Below are 22,214 nucleotides of genomic sequence, written 5' to 3'. Positions count from 1 at the left end.
TCACTGTAATCCTCTGATATACCCCACACCCCTCACTGTAACGCTTTGATATATCCCGCGCCACTCACTGTAACACTCTGATATACCCCACACCCCTCGCTGTAACACTCTGATATACACCACACCGCTCACTGTAACTCTCATATATACTCCACACCCCTCACTGTGACACTTGATATAACCCACATTCCTCATTGTAACACTCAGATATACACCACACCCCTCACTGTAACACTCTGATATACACCACACCCCTCAATGTAACTCACTGATATACCCCACATCCCTCACTGTAACACTCTGATATACCCCATACCCCTTACTGTAACACTGATATACACCACACCCCTCACTGTAACACTCTGATATACCCAACACCTCTCACTGTAACACTTTGATATCTTCCTCACCCCTCACTGTAACACTCTGATATACCACACATCACTCACTGTATCACTCTGAAATATCCCACACCCCTCACTGTAACACTGATATACTCCACACCCCTCACTGTAACACTCTGATATACCACATACGCCTCATTGTAACACTGATATACACCACACCGCTCACTGTAACACTCTGATGTACCCCACACTCCTCACTGTAACACTCTGATGTAACCCACACACCTGACTGTAACACCCTGATATACCCCACACCCTAGATGTAACACCCTGGTATATCCCACACCCCTCACTGTAAAACTCTGATATACCCCACACCCCTCACTGTAACACTCCAATATAACCCACACCCCTCGCTGTAACAGTCTGATATATCCCACACCCCTCGCTGTAACAGTCTGATATATCCCACACCCCTCCCTGTAACACTCTGATAAACCCGACACACCTCACTGTAACACTTTGATATACCCCAAACCCCTCGCTATAATACTCTGATATATCCCACACCCCTCACTGTAACACTGATATATCCAAAGACCCTCACTGAAACACTCAGATAAACCAAACACCCCTCACAGTAACACTTTGATATATCCCTCACCCCTCACAGTAACACTCTGATATTCACCACACCCCTCACTGTAACACTCTGATATATCCCACACCTCTCGCTCTATCACTGATATACCCCAAACCCCCACTGTAACACTTTGATATATCACACACAACTCACCGTAACACTCTGATATATCCCACAGCCCTCACTGTAACACTGATATCCCCCACGCCCCTCACTGTAACACTCTGATATACCCAACACGTCTCACTGTAACACTCTGATATATCCCACACCGCTCACTGTAACACTGATATACCCTACACCCCTCACTGTAACACTCTGATATATCACACACACCTTTGTGTAACACTCTGATATATCCCACATCTCTCACTGTAACACTGATATCCCCCACGCCCCTCACTGTAATCCTCTGATATACCCCACACCCCTCACTGTAACGCTTTGATATATCCCGCGCCACTCACTGTAACACTCTAATATACCCCACACCCCTCGCTGTAACACTCTGATATACACCACACCGCTCACTGTAACTCTCATATATACTCCACACCCCTCACTGTGACACTTGATATAACCCACATTCTTCATTGTAACACTCAGATATACACCACACCCCTCACTGTAACACTCTGATATACACCACACCGCTCACTGTAACTCTCATATATACTCCACACCCCTCACTGTGACACTTGATATAACCCACATTCTTCATTGTAACACTCAGATATACCCCACACCCCTCACTGTAACACTGATTTCCAGCACTCACCCTCACTGTAACACTCTGATATACACCACACTCCTCACTGTAACACTCTGATATACCCCACACCCCTCACTGTAACACAGATATACACCACACAACCTCACTGTAACACTCTGATATACCCCACAATCCTCACTGTAACACTCTGATGTAACCCACACCCCTGACTGTAACACTCTGATATAGACCACACCCCTCGCTGTAACAGTCTGATATATCCCACACCACTCACTGTAACACTCTGATATATCCCACACCCCTCACTGTAACACTTTGATATAACCCACACTCGTCTCTGAAACCCTCTGATATTCACCACACCCCTCACTGTAACACTCTGATATATCCCACACCCCTCGCTCTATCACTGATATACCCCAAACCCCCACTGTAACACTCTGATATATCACACACAACTCACTGTAACACTCTGATATATCCCACGCCCCTCACTGTAACACTCTGATATACCCAACACGTCTCACTGTAACACCCTGATGTATCCCACACCCCTCACTGTAACACTCTGATATATCCCACAGCCCTCACTGTAACACTCTGATATACCCAACACGTCTCACTGTAACACTCTGATATATCCCACACCCCTCACTGTAACACTGATATACCCCACACCCCTCACTGTAACACTCTGATATATCACACACACCTTACTGTAACACTCTGATATATCCCACATCTCTCACTGTAACACTGATATACCCCACTCTGATATATCCCACAACCCTCACTGTAACACTCTGATATATCCCACGCCCCTCACTGTAGCACTCTGAAATATCCCACACACCCCTCACTGTAACACACTGATATACCCCACAGCCCTCACTGTAACAGTCTGATATATCCCACACCGCTCTCTGTAAACCTCTGATATATCCCAGACACCTCACTGTCACACTCTGATATACGCCACAACTCTCACTGTAACACTCTGATATATCCCACACCCATCACATTAACCCTGTGATATATCCCACACCCCACACTGTAACACTTTTTATAAACCAGACCCCTCACTGTTACACTCTGATATACCCCACACCCCACACTGTAACACTGATATACCCCACATCCCTCACTGTAACACTCTGATATATCCCAGACCCCTAATGTAAAACTGATACAACCCACACCCCTCACTGTAACACTCTGATATACCCCACACCCCTCACTGTAACACTGATTTACAGCACTCACCCTCACTGTAACACTCTGATATACACCACACTCCTCACTGTAACACTCTGATATACCCCACACCCCTCACTGTAACACTGATACTCACCACACAACCTCACTGTAACGCTCTGATATACCCCACAATCCTCACTGTAACACTCTGATGTAACCCACACCCCTGACTGTAACACCCTGATATACCCCACACCCTTGCTGTAACACTCTGATATATCCCACACCCCTCACTGTAACACTCTGATATACACCACACCCCTCGCTGTAACAGTCTGATATATCCCACACCCCTCACTGTAACACTCTGATATATCCCACACCCCTCACTGTAACACTCTGTTATATCCCACACCCCTCACTGTAACAGTCTGATATATCCCAAACCCCTCACTGTAACACGCTGATATATCCCACACACACCTCACTGTAACAGTCTGATATATCCCACACCCCTCACTGTAACACTCTGATATATCCCACACCCCACACTGTAACACTCTGATATACCCCACACCCCTCACTGTAACACTCTGATATACCCCACACCCCTCACTGTAACCCTTCTGATATATCCCACACCCCTAACTGTAACACTCTGATATACCACACACTCCGCACTGTAACTCTCTGATATACCCCACACCCCTCACTGTAACACACTGATATATCCCACATCCCTTACAGTAACCCTCTGATATATCCCAGACCCCTCACTGTAACACTCTGATATACCCCACACCCCACACTGTAACACTCTGATATACCCCACACCCCACACTGTAACACTGATATACCCCACATCCCTCACTGTAACACTCTGATATACCCCACATCCCTCACTGTAACACTCTGATATATCCCAGACCCCATCTGTAACACTGATATAACCCACACCCCTCACTGTAACACTCTGATATACCCCACACCCCTCACTGTAACACTGACATACACCACACACCCTCACTGTAACACTCTGATATACCCCACACCCCTCACTGTAACACTTTGATATATCCCTCCCCCCTCACTGTAACACTCTGATATACCCCACAACCCTCATTGTAACACTCTGATATATCCCACACCCCTCACTGTAACACTCTAATATATCCCACACCCCTCACTGTAACACTCTGATATATCCCACACACCCCTCACTGTAACACTGATATATCCCACACCCCTCACTGTAACACTCTGATATGCCCCACACCCCTCACTGTAACACTCTGATATATCCCACGCCCCTCACTGTAACACTCTGATATACCCAACACCTCTCACTGTAACACTCTGATATATCCCACACCCCTCACTGTAACACTGATATACCCCACACCCCTCACTGTAACACTCTGATATATCAACACCCCTCACTGTAACACTCTAATATATCCCACACCCCTCACTGTAACACTGATATATCCCTCACCCCTCACTGTAACACTCTGATATATCACACACCCCTCACTCTAACACTGATATATGCCACACCCCTCTCTGTAACACTCTGATATATCCCAGACACCTCACTGTAACACTCTGATATATCCCACACCCCTCACTGTAACACTCTGATATACCCCACACCCCTCACTGTAAGAATCTGATATATCCCGCACCACTCACTGTAACACTCTCATATACTCCACACACCTCCCTGTAACACTCTGATTTACACCACACCCCTCACTGTAACTCTCATATATACTTCACACCCCTCTCTGTAACACTCTGATATATCACACACAACTCACCGTAACACTCTGATATATCCCACAGCCCTCACTGTAACACTGATATCCCCCACGCCCCTCACTGTAACACTCTGATATACCCAACACGTCTCACTGTAACACTCTGATATATCCCACACCGCTCACTGTAACACTGATATACCCTACACCCCTCACTGTAACACTCTGATATATCACACACACCTTAGTGTAACACTCTGATATATCCCACATCTCTCACTGTAACACTGATATCCCCCACACCCCTCACTGTAATCCTCTGATATACCCCACACCCCTCACTGTAACGCTTTGATATATCCCGCGCCACTCACTGTAACACTCTGATATACCCCACACCCCTCGCTGTAACACTCTGATATACACCACACCGCTCACTGTAACTCTCATATATACTCCACACCCCTCACTGTGACACTTGATATAACCCACATTCCTCATTGTAACACTCAGATATACACCACACCCCTCACTGTAACACTCTGATATACACCACACCCCTCAATGTAACTCACTGATATACCCCACATCCCTCACTGTAACACTCTGATATACCCCATAGCCCTTACTGTAACACTGATATACACCACACCCCTCACTGTAACACTCTGATATACCCAACACCTCTCACTGTAACACTTTGATATCTTCCTCACCCCTCACTGTAACACTCTGATATACCACACATCACTCACTGTATCACTCTGAAATATCCCACACCCCTCACTGTAACACTGATATACTCCACACCCCTCACTGTAACACTCTGATATACCACATACGCCTCATTGTAACACTGATACACACCACACCGCTCACTGTAACACTCTGATGTACCCCACACTCCTCACTGTAACACTCTGATGTAACCCACACACCTGACTGTAACACCCTGATATACCCCACACCCTAGATGTAACACCCTGGTATATCCCACACCCCTCACTGTAAAACTCTGATATACCCCACACCCCTCACTGTAACACTCCAATATAACCCACACCCCTCGCTGTAACAGTCTGATATATCCCACACCCCTCGCTGTAACAGTCTGATATATCCCACACCCCTCCCTGTAACACTCTGATAAACCCGACACACCTCACTGTAACACTTTGATATACCCCAAACCCCTCGCTATAATACTCTGATATATCCCACACCCCTCACTGTAACACTGATATATCCAAAGACCCTCACTGAAACACTCAGATAAACCAAACACCCCTCACAGTAACACTTTGATATATCCCTCACCCCTCACAGTAACACTCTGATATTCACCACACCCCTCACTGTAACACTCTGATATATCCCACACCTCTCGCTCTATCACTGATATACCCCAAACCCCCACTGTAACACTTTGATATATCACACACAACTCACCGTAACACTCTGATATATCCCACAGCCCTCACTGTAACACTGATATCCCCCACGCCCCTCACTGTAACACTCTGATATACCCAACACGTCTCACTGTAACACTCTGATATATCCCACACCGCTCACTGTAACACTGATATACCCTACACCCCTCACTGTAACACTCTGATATATCACACACACCTTAGTGTAACACTCTGATATATCCCACATCTCTCACTGTAACACTGATATCCCCCACGCCCCTCACTGTAATCCTCTGATATACCCCACACCCCTCACTGTAACGCTTTGATATATCCCGCGCCACTCACTGTAACACTCTGATATACCCCACACCCCTCGCTGTAACACTCTGATATACACCACACCGCTCACTGTAACTCTCATATATACTTCACACCCCTCACTGTGACACTTGATATAACCCACATTCCTCATTGTAACACTCAGATATACACCACACCCCTCACTGTAACACTCTGATATACACCACACCCCTCAATGTAACTCACTGATATACCCCACATCCCTCACTGTAACACTCTGATATACCCCATACCCCTTACTGTAACACTGATATACACCACACCCCTCACTGTAACACTCTGATATACCCAACACCTCTCACTGTAACACTTTGATATCTTCCTCACCCCTCACTGTAACACTCTGATATACCACACATCACTCACTGTATCACTCTGAAATATCCCACACCCCTCACTGTAACACTGATATACTCCACACCCCTCACTGTAACACTCTGATATACCACATACGCCTCATTGTAACACTGATACACACCACACCGCTCACTGTAACACTCTGATGTACCCCACACTCCTCACTGTAACACTCTGATGTAACCCACACACCTGACTGTAACACCCTGATATACCCCACACCCTAGATGTAACACCCTGGTATATCCCACACCCCTCACTGTAAAACTCTGATATACCCCACACCCCTCACTGTAACACTCCAATATAACCCACACCCCTCGCTGTAACAGTCTGATATATCCCACACCCCTCGCTGTAACAGTCTGATATATCCCACACCCCTCCCTGTAACACTCTGATAAACCCGACACACCTCACTGTAACACTTTGATATACCCCAAACCCCTCGCTATAATACTCTGATATATCCCACACCCCTCACTGTAACACTGATATATCCAAAGACCCTCACTGAAACACTCAGATAAACCAAACACCCCTCACAGTAACACTTTGATATATCCCTCACCCCTCACAGTAACACTCTGATATTCACCACACCCCTCACTGTAACACTCTGATATATCCCACACCTCTCGCTCTATCACTGATATACCCCAAACCCCCACTGTAACACTTTGATATATCACACACAACTCACCGTAACACTCTGATATATCCCACAGCCCTCACTGTAACACTGATATCCCCCACGCCCCTCACTGTAACACTCTGATATACCCAACACGTCTCACTGTAACACTCTGATATATCCCACACCGCTCACTGTAACACTGATATACCCTACACCCCTCACTGTAACACTCTGATATATCACACACACCTTAGTGTAACACTCTGATATATCCCACATCTCTCACTGTATCACTGATATCCCCCACGCCCCTCACTGTAATCCTCTGATATACCCCACACCCCTCACTGTAACGCTTTGATATATCCCGCGCCACTCACTGTAACACTCTGATATACCCCACACCCCTCGCTGTAACACTCTGATATACACCACACCGCTCACTGTAACTCTCATATATACTCCACACCCCTCACTGTGACACTTGATATAACCCACATTCCTCATTGTAACACTCAGATATACACCACACCCCTCACTGTAACACTCTGATATACACCACACCCCTCAATGTAACTCACTGATATACCCCACATCCCTCACTGTAACACTCTGATATACCCCATACCCCTTACTGTAACACTGATATACACCACACCCCTCACTGTAACACTCTGATATACCCAACACCTCTCACTGTAACACTTTGATATCTTCCTCACCCCTCACTGTAACACTCTGATATACCACACATCACTCACTGTATCACTCTGAAATATCCCACACCCCTCACTGTAACACTGATATACTCCACACCCCTCACTGTAACACTCTGATATACCACATACGCCTCATTGTAACACTGATACACACCACACCGCTCACTGTAACACTCTGATGTACCCCACACTCCTCACTGTAACACTCTGATGTAACCCACACACCTGACTGTAACACCCTGATATACCCCACACCCTAGATGTAACACCCTGGTATATCCCACACCCCTCACTGTAAAACTCTGATATACCCCACACCCCTCACTGTAACACTCCAATATAACCCACACCCCTCGCTGTAACAGTCTGATATATCCCACACCCCTCGCTGTAACAGTCTGATATATCCCACACCCCTCCCTGTAACACTCTGATAAACCCGACACACCTCACTGTAACACTTTGATATACCCCAAACCCCTCGCTATAATACTCTGATATATCCCACACCCCTCACTGTAACACTGATATATCCAAAGACCCTCACTGAAACACTCAGATAAACCAAACACCCCTCACAGTAACACTTTGATATATCCCTCACCCCTCACAGTAACACTCTGATATTCACCACACCCCTCACTGTAACACTCTGATATATCCCACACCTCTCGCTCTATCACTGATATACCCCAAACCCCCACTGTAACACTTTGATATATCACACACAACTCACCGTAACACTCTGATATATCCCACAGCCCTCACTGTAACACTGATATCCCCCACGCCCCTCACTGTAACACTCTGATATACCCAACACGTCTCACTGTAACACTCTGATATATCCCACACCGCTCACTGTAACACTGATATACCCTACACCCCTCACTGTAACACTCTGATATATCACACACACCTTAGTGTAACACTCTGATATATCCCACATCTCTCACTGTAACACTGATATCCCCCACGCCCCTCACTGTAATCCTCTGATATACCCCACACCCCTCACTGTAACGCTTTGATATATCCCGCGCCACTCACTGTAACACTCTGATATACCCCACACCCCTCGCTGTAACACTCTGATATACACCACACCGCTCACTGTAACTCTCATATATACTCCACACCCCTCACTGTGACACTTGATATAACCCACATTCTTCATTGTAACACTCAGATATACACCACACCCCTCACTGTAACACTCTGATATACACCACACGCCTCACTGTAACTCACTGATATACCCGCGCCACTCACTGTAACACTCTGATATACCCCACACCCCTTACTGTAACACTGATATACACCACACCCCTCACTATAACACTCTGATGTAACCCACACACCTGACTGTAACACTCTGATATATCCCACACCCTAGATGCAACACCCTAATATATCACACACCCCTCACTGTAACACTCTGATATACCCCACACCCCTCACTGTAACACTCTGATATATCCCACACCCCTCACTGTAACAGTCTGATATATCCCACACCGCTCGCTGTAACACTCTGATATATCCCACAACGCTCCCTGTAACACTCTGAAATATCCCACACACCCCTCACTGTAACACACTGATATACCCCACACCCCTCACTGTAACAGTCTGATATATCCCACACCGCTCTCTGTAAACCTCTGATATATCCCAGACCCCTCACTGTCACACTCTGATATACGCCACACCCCTCACTGTAAAACTCTGATATATCCCACACCCATCACATTAACCCTGTGATATATACAACACCCCACACTGTAACACTCTTTTATATCACAGACCCCTCACTGTAACACTCTGATATACCCCACACCCCTCACTGTAACACAGATATACACCACACAACCTCACTGTAACACTCTGATATACCCCACAATCCTCACTGTAACACTCTGATGTAACCCACACCCCTGACTGTAACACTCTGATATAGACCACACCCCTCGCTGTAACAGTCTGATATATCCCACACCCCTCACTGTAACACTCTGATATATCCCACACCCCTCACTGTAACACTTTGATATAACCCACACTCGTCTCTGAAACCCTCTGATATTCACCACACCCCTCACTGTAACACTCTGATATATCCCACACCCCTCGCTCTATCACTGATATACCCCAAACCCCCACTGTAACACTCTGATATATCACACACAACTCACTGTAACACTCTGATATATCCCACGCCCCTCACTGTAACACTCTGATATACCCAACACGTCTCACTGTAACACCCTGATATATCCCACGCCCCTCACTGTAACACTCTGATATACCCAACACGTCTCACTGTAACACCCTGATATATCCCACACCCCTCACTGTAACACTCTGATATATCCCACAGCCCTCACTGTAACACTCTGATATACCCAACACGTCTCACTGTAACACTCTGATATATCCCACACCCCTCACTGTAACACTGATATACCCCACACCCCTCACTGTAACACTCTGATATATCACACACACCTTACTGTAACACTCTGATATATCCCACATCTCTCACTGTAACACTGATATACCCCACTCTGATATATCCCACAACCCTCACTGTAACACTCTGATATATCCCACGCCCCTCACTGTAGCACTCTGAAATATCCCACACACCCCTCACTGTAACACACTGATATACCCCACAGCCCTCACTGTAACAGTCTGATATATCCCACACCGCTCTCTGTAAACCTCTGATATATCCCAGACCCCTCACTGTCACACTCTGATATACGCCACAACTCTCACTGTAACACTCTGATATATCCCACACCCATCACATTAACCCTGTGATATATCCCACACCCCACACTGTAACACTTTTTATAAACCAGACCCCTCACTGTAACACTCTGATATACCCCACACCCCACACTGTAACACTGATATACCCCACATCCCTCACTGTAACACTCTGATATATCCCAGACCCCTAATGTAAAACTGATACAACCCACACCCCTCACTGTAACACTCTGATATACCCCACACCCCTCACTGTAACACTGATTTACAGCTCTCACCCTCACTGTAACACTCTGATATACACCACACTCCTCACTGTAACACTCTGATATACCCCACACCTCTCACTGTAACACTGATACTCACCACACAACCTCACTGTAACACTCTGATATACCCCACAATCCTCACTGTAACACTCTGATGTAACCCACACCCCTGACTGTAACACCCTGATATACCCCACACCCTTGCTGTAACACTCTGATATATCCCACACCCCTCACTGTAACACTCTGATATACACCACACCCCTCGCTGTAACAGTCTGATATATCCCACACCCCTCACTGTAACACTCTGATATATCCCACACCCCACATTGTAACACTCTGATATACCCCACACCCCTCACTGTAACACTCTGATATACCCCACACCCCTCACTGTAACCCTTCTGATATATCCCACACCCCTAACTGTAACACTCTGATATACCACACACTCCGCACTGTAACTCTCTGATATACCCCACACCCCTCACTGTAACACACTGATATATCCCACATCCCTCACAGTAACCCTCTGATATATCCCAGACCCCTCACTGTAACACTCTGATATACCCCACACCCCACACTGTAACACTGATATACCCCACATCCCTCACTGTAACACTCTGATATACCCCACATCCCTCACTGTAACACTCTGATATATCCCAGACCCCATCTGTAACACTGATATAACCCACACCCCTCACTGTAACACTCTGATATACCCCACACCCCTCACTGTAACACTGACATACACCACACACCTCACTGTAACACTCTGATATACCCAACACCCCTCACTGTAACACTTTGATATATCCCTCCCCCCTCACTGTAACACTCTGATATACCCCACAACCCTCATTGTAACACTCTGATATATCCCACACCCCTCACTGTAACACTCTAATATATCCCACACCCCTCACTGTAACACTCTGATATATCCCACACACCCCTCACTGTAACACTGATATATCCCACACCCCTCACTGTAACACTCTGAAATATCCCTCACACCTCACTGTAACACTCTGATATGCCCCACACCCCTCACTGTAACACTCTGATATATCCCACACCCCTCACTGTAACACTCTAATATATCCCACACCCCTCACTGTGACCCTGATATCCCCCACGCCCCTCACTGTAACACTCTGATATACCCAACACCTCTCACTGTAACACTCTGATATATCCCACACCCCTCACTGTAACACTGATATACCCCACACCCCTCACTGTAACACTCTGATATATCAACACCCCTCACTGTAACACTCTAATATATCCCACACCCCTCACTGTAACACTGATATATCCCTCACCCCTCACTGTAACACTCTGATATATCACACACCCCTCACTCTAACACTGATATATGCCACACCCCTCTCTGTAACACTCTGATATATCCCAGACACCTCACTGTAACACTCTGATATATCCCACACCCCTCACTGTAACACTCTGATATACCCCACACCCCTCACTGTAAGAATCTGATATATCCCGCACCACTCACTGTAACACTCTCATATACTCCACACACCTCCCTGTAACACTCTGATTTACACCACACCCCTCACTGTAACTCTCATATATACTTCACACCCCTCTCTGTAACACTCTGATATAACCCACACCCCTGACTGTAACACTCTGATATACCGCACACCCATCACTCTAACACTCTGATATACCCCACACCCCTCACTGTAACACACTGATATACCCCACATCCCTCACTGTAACACTCTGATATACCCCATACCCCTCACTGTACCACTGATATATACCACACCCCTCACTGTAACACTTTGATATACCCCACACTCCTCACTGTAACACTCTGATGTAACTCACACCCCTGACTGTAACACTCTGATATACCCCACACCCTTGCTGTAACACTCTGATATATCCCACACCCCTCACTTTAACACTCTGATATATCCCACACCCCACACTATAACACTCTTTTATATCCCGGACCCCTCACTTTAACACTCTGATATACCCCACACCCCACACTGTAACACTGATATACCCCACATCCCTCACTGTAACACTCTGATATACCCCACATCCCTCACTGCAACACTCTGATATATCCCAGACCCTTCTGTAACACTGATATAACCCACACTCCTGACTGTAACACTCTGATATATCCCAAAACCCTCACTGTAAAACTGATATTCCCCACTCCCCTCACTGTAACACTCTGATATACCCCACACCCCTCACTGTAACACTCTGATGTATCCCAACCCCCCTCACTGTAACACTCTGATATACCCTACACCCCTCACTGTAACACTCTGATATACCCCACACCCCTCACTGTAACACTCTGATATATCCCACACCCCTCACTGTAACACTCTGATATATCCGAGACCCCTCACTGTAACACTCTGATATACCCCACACCCCTCACTGTAACTCTCTGATATACCCCACACCCCTCACTGTAACACTCTGATATACCCCACACCCCGCACTGTAACACTCTGATATACCCCACACCCCTCACTGTAACACTCTGATATATCCGAGAACCCTCACTGTAACACTCTGATATACCCCACACCCCTCACTGTAACGCTCGCAATGCTTTCAGCCTCCTATTCCTGGCCGTTGTCGGGTTTACAATTGGGAGGAGATGTGTGTCTAATGGCTGTTGCTTGTTCATTTCTCTCAGGCCATTTTGGATTCTCCGGACCGGCAGCTGACTCTGAATGAGATCTATCAGTGGTTCACCCACACCTTTGCCTTTTTCCGCTATAATACTGCTACTTGGAAGGTAAGGACTGGTTCTGAGCTGCTCTGACCGTTGTTCTGTGCAGCTGCTGAGCTGTGGTTGCTCTATCTGCTCATGCTGTTCTTCTCTCTGCTCCAGAATGCCGTGCGTCACAACCTGAGCCTGCACAAGTGTTTTGTTCGGGTGGAGAACGTGAAAGGTTCTGTTTGGACGGTGGACGAGTTGGAATTCCAGCGGCGTCGAGGCCAGAAAGCGAGCAGGTAGCAAACTAAAATTCCCAGTTCCGAATGACAGGCAACGGCCTGGGATCAGGTCCAGGGTGTTAGTGCTGGTGCACACAGGACAATACACAGACCCTCAACACACTGCTTTACATTGTATCAATACCCTACTGTACACAGACCCTGATGCAGGACAGTACACAGACCCTCAATGCTCTTCCTTACACAGTCTCAATACATTACTGTACACAGACCCTGATACAGGACAGTACACAGATCCTCAACGCACTGCCTTACACAGTCTCAATACCCTACTGTACACAGACCCTGATACAGTACAAAACACTGCCTTACACAGTCTCAATACCCTACTGTACACAGACCCTGATACAGTACAATACACAGATCCTCAACGCACTGCCTTACACAGTCTCAATACCCTACTGTACACAGACCCTGATACAGTACAGTACACAGATCCTCAACGCACTGCCTTACACAGTCTCAATACCCTACTGTACACAGACCCTGATTCTGTACAGTACACAGATCCTCAACGCACTGCCTTACACAGTCTCAATACCCTACTGTACACAGACCCTGATACAGTACAAAACACTGCCTTACACAGTCTCAATACCCTACTGTACACAGACCCTGATACAGTACAATACACAGATCCTCAACGCACTGCCTTACACAGTCTCAATACCCTACTGTACACAGACCCTGATACCGTACAGTACACAGCTCCTCAAAACACTGCCTTACACAGTCTCAATACCCGACTGTACACAGACCCTGATACAGGACAGTACACAGATCCTCAACGCACTGCCTTACACAGTCTCAATACCCTACAGTACACAGACCCTGATACAGTACAGTACACAGATCCTCAACACGCTGCCTTACACAATCTCAATACCCTACTGTAAACAGACCCTGAATCTGTACAGTACACAGATCCTCAACGCACTGCCTTACACAGTCTCAATACCCTACTGTACACAGACCCTGATACAGTACAGTACACAGATCCTCAACGCACTGCCTTACACAGTCTCAATACCCTACTGTACACAGACCCTGATACAGTACAATACACAGATCTTCAACGCACTGCCTTACATAGTCTCAATACCCTACTGTACACAGACCCTGATACAGTGCAGTACACAGATCCTCAACACACTGCCTTACACAGTCTCAATACCCTACTGTACACAGACCCTGATACTGTACAGTACACAGATCCTCAACGCACTGCCTTACACAATCTCAATACCCTACTGTACACAGACCCTGATACAGTACAGTACACAGATCCACAACGCACTGCCTTACACATTCTCAATACCCTACTGTACACAGACCCTGGTACAGTACAGTACACAGATCCTCAACGCACAGCCTTACACATTCTCAATAACCTACTGTACACAGACCCTGATACAGTACAGTACACAGATCTGCAACGCACTGCCTTACATAGTCTCAATACCCTACTGTACACAGACTCTGATACAGTACAGTAAACAGATCCACAACATGCTGCCTTACACTGTCTCAATACCCTACTGTACACAGACCCTGATACCGTACTGTACACAGATCCACAATACACTTCCTTAGAGTGTCAATACCCTACTGTACACAGACCCTGATACATTACAGTACACAGGCTGCAATACATCACTGTACATTGTCCATGATTCATTACTGTACACAGGCTTCAATACATCACTGTACATAGTACATGATACATTACTGTACACAGACTCCAATACATTACTGTATGCACTCCGTGATACATTACTGTACACAGACTCCAATACATTACTGTACACAGTCTCTGATACATCACTGTACACAGGCTCTAATACATTACTGTACACAGTCCATGATACATTACTGTACACAGTCTCTGATTCATCTCTTTACACAGACTCCAATATATCACTGTACAAAGTCTGTGATACATTATTGTACATGGACTCCAATACATCATTGTACACAGTCCCTGAAGCATTACTGTACACAGGCTCCAATACATTGCTGTACACAGTCGCTGATACACCACTGTACAGTTCCTGATGCAGTACTGTACATGGGCTCCACTACATTACTATACACAGTCCCCGATACATTGCTGTACATAGGCTACAACACATCACTGTAAGCAGTCCCTGATAAAATTACTGTGCACAGTCCCTGATACATTACTGTACACAGGCTCCAATATATTGCTGTACACAGTCCCTGATACATCACTGTACAGTCCCTGATACAGTACTGCACACAGAATCCAATACATTACTGTACAATCCCTGATACATTACTGTACATAGTCCCTGATACATTACTGTACACAGTCCCTGAAACACTATTCCACACTGTCCCTGATACATTACTGTACACAGTCCCTGAAACATTACTCCACACTGTCCCTGATACATTACTGTACACTGTCCCTGATACATTACTGTACACAGTCCCTGAAACACTACTCCACACTGTCCCTGACACATTACTCCACACAGTCCCTGAAACACTACTCCACACTGTCCCTGATACATTACCGTACACAGTCCCTGATAATTTACAGTACACAATCCCTGATACGTTACTGTACACAGTCCCTGATAAATTACTGTACACAAACCCCAATGCATTACTGTACACAGTCCCTGAAACACTACTCCACACTGTCCCTGATACATCACTGTACACAACCCTTGAAACACTACACACTGTCCCTGATACATTACTGTACACTGTCCCTGATACATTACTGTACACAGTCCCTGAAACACTACTCCTCACTGTCCCTGATACATTACTGTACACAGTCCCTGAAACACTACTCCTCACTGTCCCTGATACAATACTGTACACAGACCATGAAACACTACTCCACACTGTCCCTGATACATTACTGTACACAGTCCCTGAAACACTACTCCACACTGTCCCTGATACATTACTGTACACAGTCGCTGATACACTACTCCACACTGTCCTTGATACATTACTGTATACAGTCGCTGATACACTACTCCTCACTGTCCCTGATACATTACTGTACACAGTCCCTGAAACACTACTCCTCACTGTCCCTGATACAATACTGTACACAGACCATGAAACACTACTCCACACTGTCCCTGATACATTACTGTACACAGTCCCTGAAACACTACTCCACACTGTCCCTGATACATTACTGTACACAGTCGCTGATACACTACTCCACACTGTCCTTGATACATTACTGTATACAGTCGCTGATACACTACTCCACACTGTCCTTGATACATTAATATACACAGTCCCTGAAATACTACTCCTCACTGTCCCTAATACTTTACTGTACACAGTCCTGAAACACTACTTCACACTGTCCTTGATACAATACTGTAGACTGACCCTGATACATTACTGTACACAGTCCCCACTCCACACTGACCCCGATACACTACTGTACACTGTCCCTGATACATCACTGTACACAGTCCCTGAAACAATACTCCACACTGTCCCTGATACCTTACTGTACACTGTCCCTGATACATTATTGTACACAGAACCTGAAACAATACTCCCCATTGTCCCTGATATGTTACTCCACACAGTCCCTGAAACATTACTCTACACTGCCCATGATACATTACTGTAAACTGACCTAAAACACTACTACACACTGTCCCTGATACATTACTGTACACAGACCTAAAACACTACTACACACTGTCCCCGATACATTACTGTACACAGACCTAAAACACTACTACACACTGTCCCTGATACATTACTGTACACAGACCTAAAACACTACTACACACTGTCCCTGATACATCACTGTACACAGACCATGAAACACTACTCCACACTGTCCCTGATACATTACTGTACACAGTCCCTGAAACACTACTCCACACTGTCCCTGATACATTACTGTACACAGTCGCTGATACACTACTCCACACTGTCCTTGATACATTACTGTATACAGTCGCTGATACACTACTCCACACTGTCCTTGATACATTAATATACACAGTCCCTGAAACACTACTCCTCACTGTCCCTAATACTTTACTGTACACAGTCCTGAAACACTACTTCACACTGTCCTTGATACAATACTGTAGATTGACCCTGATACATTACTGTACACAGTCCCTGAAACACCACTCCACACTGACCCCGATACACTACTGTACACTGTCCCTGATACATCACTGTACACAGTCCCTGAAACAATACTCCACACTGTCCCTGATACCTTACTGTACACTGTCCCTGATACATTATTGTACACAGAACCTGAAACAATACTCCACATTGTCCCTGATATGTTACTCCACACAGTCCCTGAAACATTACTCTACACTGCCCATGATACATTACTGTAAACAGACCTAAAACACTACTACACACTGTCCCTGATACATTACTGTACACTGACCTAAAACACTACTACACACTGTCCCTGATACATTACTGTACACTGACCTAAAACACTACTACACACTGTCCCTGATACATTACTGTACACAGACCTAAAACACTACTACACACTGTCCCTGATACATTACTGTACACAGACCTAAAACACTACTACACACTGTCCCTGATACATTACTGTACACAGACCTAAAACACTACTACACACTGTCCCTGATACATTACTGTACACAGACCTAAAACACTACTACACACTGTCCCTGATACATTACTGTACACAGACCTAAAACACTACTCCACACTGTCCCTGATACATTACTGTACACAGACCTAAAACACTACTACACACTGTCCCTGATACATCACTGTACACAGACTCCCGTACATTACTGTACATAGACCTGAAAGAATACTCCACACTATCCCTGATGCATTAATGTACACAGATCTGAAACACAACTCCACACTGTCCCTGATACATTAATGTACACAGTGCCTGATACATTACTCTGCACTGTCCCTGAAACACTACTCCACACTGTCCCTGATACATAAGTGTACCCAGTCCCTGATACTTTACTGTACACAATCCCTGATACATTACAGTACACAATCCCTGATACATTACTGTACACAGTCCTTGATATATTACTGTACACAAACCCCAATGCATTACTGTACACAGTCCCGGAAACACTACTCCACACTGTCCCTGATACAACACTGTACACAGTCCCTGATACTTTACTGTGCACAGACCTGAAACACTACTCCACACTCTCCCTGATACATTATTGTACACAGTCCCTGAAAAGCTACTCCACACTGTCCCTGATATATTTTTGTACACAGTCCCTGAAACACTACTCCACACTGTCCCTGATACATTACTGTACACAGTCCCTGATACATTATTGTACACAGTCCCTGAAAAGCTACTCCACACTGTCCCTGATATATTATTGTACACAGTCCCTGAAACACTAATCCACACTGTCCCTGATACATTACTGTACACAGTACCTGATACATCACTGTACACAGTCCCTGATACATTACTGTACACAGACCCTGAAACACTACTCCACACTAACACTGATACATTATTGTACACAGTGCCTGAAACACTACTCCACACTGTCCCTGATACATCACTGTACACAGTCCCTGAAACACGACTCCACACTGTCCCTGATACATCACTGTACACAGTCCCTGAAACACGAATCCACACTGTCCCTGATACATCACTGTACACAGTCCCTGAAACAGTACTCCACACTGTCCCTGATACATCACTGTACACAGTCCCTGAAACAGTACTCCACACTGTCCCTGATACATCACTGTACACAGTCCCTGAAACACTACTCCTCACTGTCCCTGAAACACTACTCCACACTGTCCCTGATACATTACCATACACAGACCTAAATGCACCTCATTGCCAGCCTTTGACCAAAGGACCATAAGGTGTAGGGACAGAGCTAGACCATTCGGCCCATCCAGTCTGCTCCACCATTCAGTGAGATCATGGCTAATCTGATAATCCTCAACTCCACTTTCCAGCCTTTTCCCCATAACCCTTGATCCCCTTACTGATTAAACTCTGCCTATCTCAGCCTTGAATATACTTCATGATCCAGTCTCTACAACCCTCTGCAGTAAGGAATTACGCAGATGACTACCCTCTGAGAGAAGAAATTCCTCCTCATCTCTGTCTTAAATGGGTGACCCCTTACTCTGAGATTGTGCCCTCTGGTCCTAGACTCTCCCACAAGGGGAAACAACCCCTCAGCATCTACCCTGTCAAGTCCCCGAAGAATCTTATACTTCAATAAGATCGCCTCTCATTCTTCTAAACTCCAATGAGTACAGGCCCAACCTACTCAACCTCTCCTCATAAGAAAATCCCTCCATCCCCGGGATCAACCTCGTGAACCTTCTCTGGACTGCCTCCAATGCCTGTATATCTTTCCTTAGAGATTGAGGCTGGGGAAATAATAACGGGGGACCAGGAAATGGCAGAGGAGTAGAATAAATACTTTGCTTCAGTCTTCACAGTGGAAAACACGAATAACATTCTAAAAATACTAAATAATCAAGGGGAGAGGAAATAAATACAATAACTATCACTAGAGAAAAAGTACTAGGGAAACTAATGGGGTTCAAGGCCAACAAGTCCCCTGGACCTGATGGGTTGCATCCTAAGATATTAAATGTAGTAGCTACACAAATAGTGGATTCACCGGTAGTAATCTTCCAAGAATCCTTAGATCCTGGAAAAGTCCCAGAGGATTGGAAAACTGCTAATGTAACACCCTTATTCAAAAAGGGAGGGAGACACAAAACAGGTAACTATAGGCCAGTTAGCTTAACATCTGTCATTGGGAAAATGTTGGAGTTTATTATAAAGGATGTAATAGCAGAGCATTTGGAAATGTGTAATTAATCAAGCAGAATTAGCATGGCTTCAACAAGGAGAAATCATGCCTGACAAATTTATTAGGATTCTTTGAGAAGGTAACAAGCAGGATAGATAAAGGGGAACCAGTAGATGTAACATATTTAGATTTCCAAAAGGCATTCGATAAGGTACCGCACATAAGGCTACTTAATAATAAGAGCCCATGGTGTTGGGGGTAGTATATTAGCATGGACAGAGGACTGGCTAACTAATAGAAGACAGAGAGATGGGATAAGGGGGGGATTTTCAGGATGGCAACCTGTAACTAGTGGAGTGCTACAGGGATCAGTGCTGGGGCCTCAATTATTTACAATATATATTAATGACTTGGATGAGGGAAGTGAATGTACTATCACCAAGTTTGCGGATGACGCAAAAATAGGTGGGAAGGCAAGTAAGTGGTGAGTCTACAGAGGGATATAGACAGGTTAAGTGAGTGGGCAAAACCTTGGCAGATGGAATATAATGTGGGAAAAGGTGAGGTTATGCACTGTTGAAGTGAAGCCGGCCCCAGCAGAAGAGCTGCTCCCTTCTACCCCAGCACTGGTGCCTGTGCCCCATGAACTGAAACCCATTCCTCCCACACCAATCTTTGGATCCGGCATTTATTTTCCCACTTTCTGTTTCTGTCAACCAGAGACCCGGAGCAAGATGGCGCGTGTAGTAGAGCAGCACGCAGGGCTCCGAGGTGAGAGGGTTCGGCGTTAATCGAGGACTCCTGGAAGAAGAATTTGGCTTGTTCCTGATCAGCCTTCTAACTGTCCGATGGCGATTATTCCGAGATCTGTTAATCAAACAGCATGAATGGAGAACTCAAACAAAGCATTTTAATAAAGAATCGTGCTGAAGCCTGTGTGTAGTTTGTTGTCTGTTAGTCTCAGGGTAAAGCCTCGCGTCAGTATTCACTTGCACTCCATTTCGGAAATGAGTTTCTGCCGGTTTCACATCAGAAAGAGAATCGTCAGCCTGTGGGACTTCATTTCCAGAGACTGTGTGCGCACAGTACATCTGTTAACTATTGTCAGTCAGGACCAGAATCAGTGGCCAGACCACATTGCC

At 45.6% G+C, this 22,214-nt stretch overlaps 1 protein-coding gene across 1 annotated transcript in view; it reads left to right on the top strand.

Moving 5' to 3' along the window:
- Nucleotides 1-21,876, top strand: part of LOC121274273 (forkhead box protein P2-like) — a 91,232-nt gene extending 69,356 nt beyond the window's left edge. The window contains exons 9-11 of the mRNA XM_041181498.1: nucleotides 13,938-14,039; nucleotides 14,136-14,257; nucleotides 21,793-21,876. Coding sequence (XP_041037432.1) covers nucleotides 13,938-14,039; nucleotides 14,136-14,257; nucleotides 21,793-21,847 — 279 coding nt within the window. The 3' untranslated portion in view covers nucleotides 21,848-21,876. The remainder of the gene's footprint in view (nucleotides 1-13,937; nucleotides 14,040-14,135; nucleotides 14,258-21,792) is intronic.
- The last annotated feature ends 338 nt before the right edge of the window (nucleotides 21,877-22,214 follow it).

The sequence above is a fragment of the Carcharodon carcharias genome (genome assembly GCF_017639515.1).
Source record: "Carcharodon carcharias isolate sCarCar2 chromosome 35 unlocalized genomic scaffold, sCarCar2.pri SUPER_35_unloc_7, whole genome shotgun sequence".
Taxonomy (NCBI): domain Eukaryota; kingdom Metazoa; phylum Chordata; class Chondrichthyes; order Lamniformes; family Lamnidae; genus Carcharodon; species Carcharodon carcharias.
The sequence above is the reverse complement of the archived record's forward strand: the minus strand, read 5'-3'. Positions and strand labels throughout refer to the sequence as shown.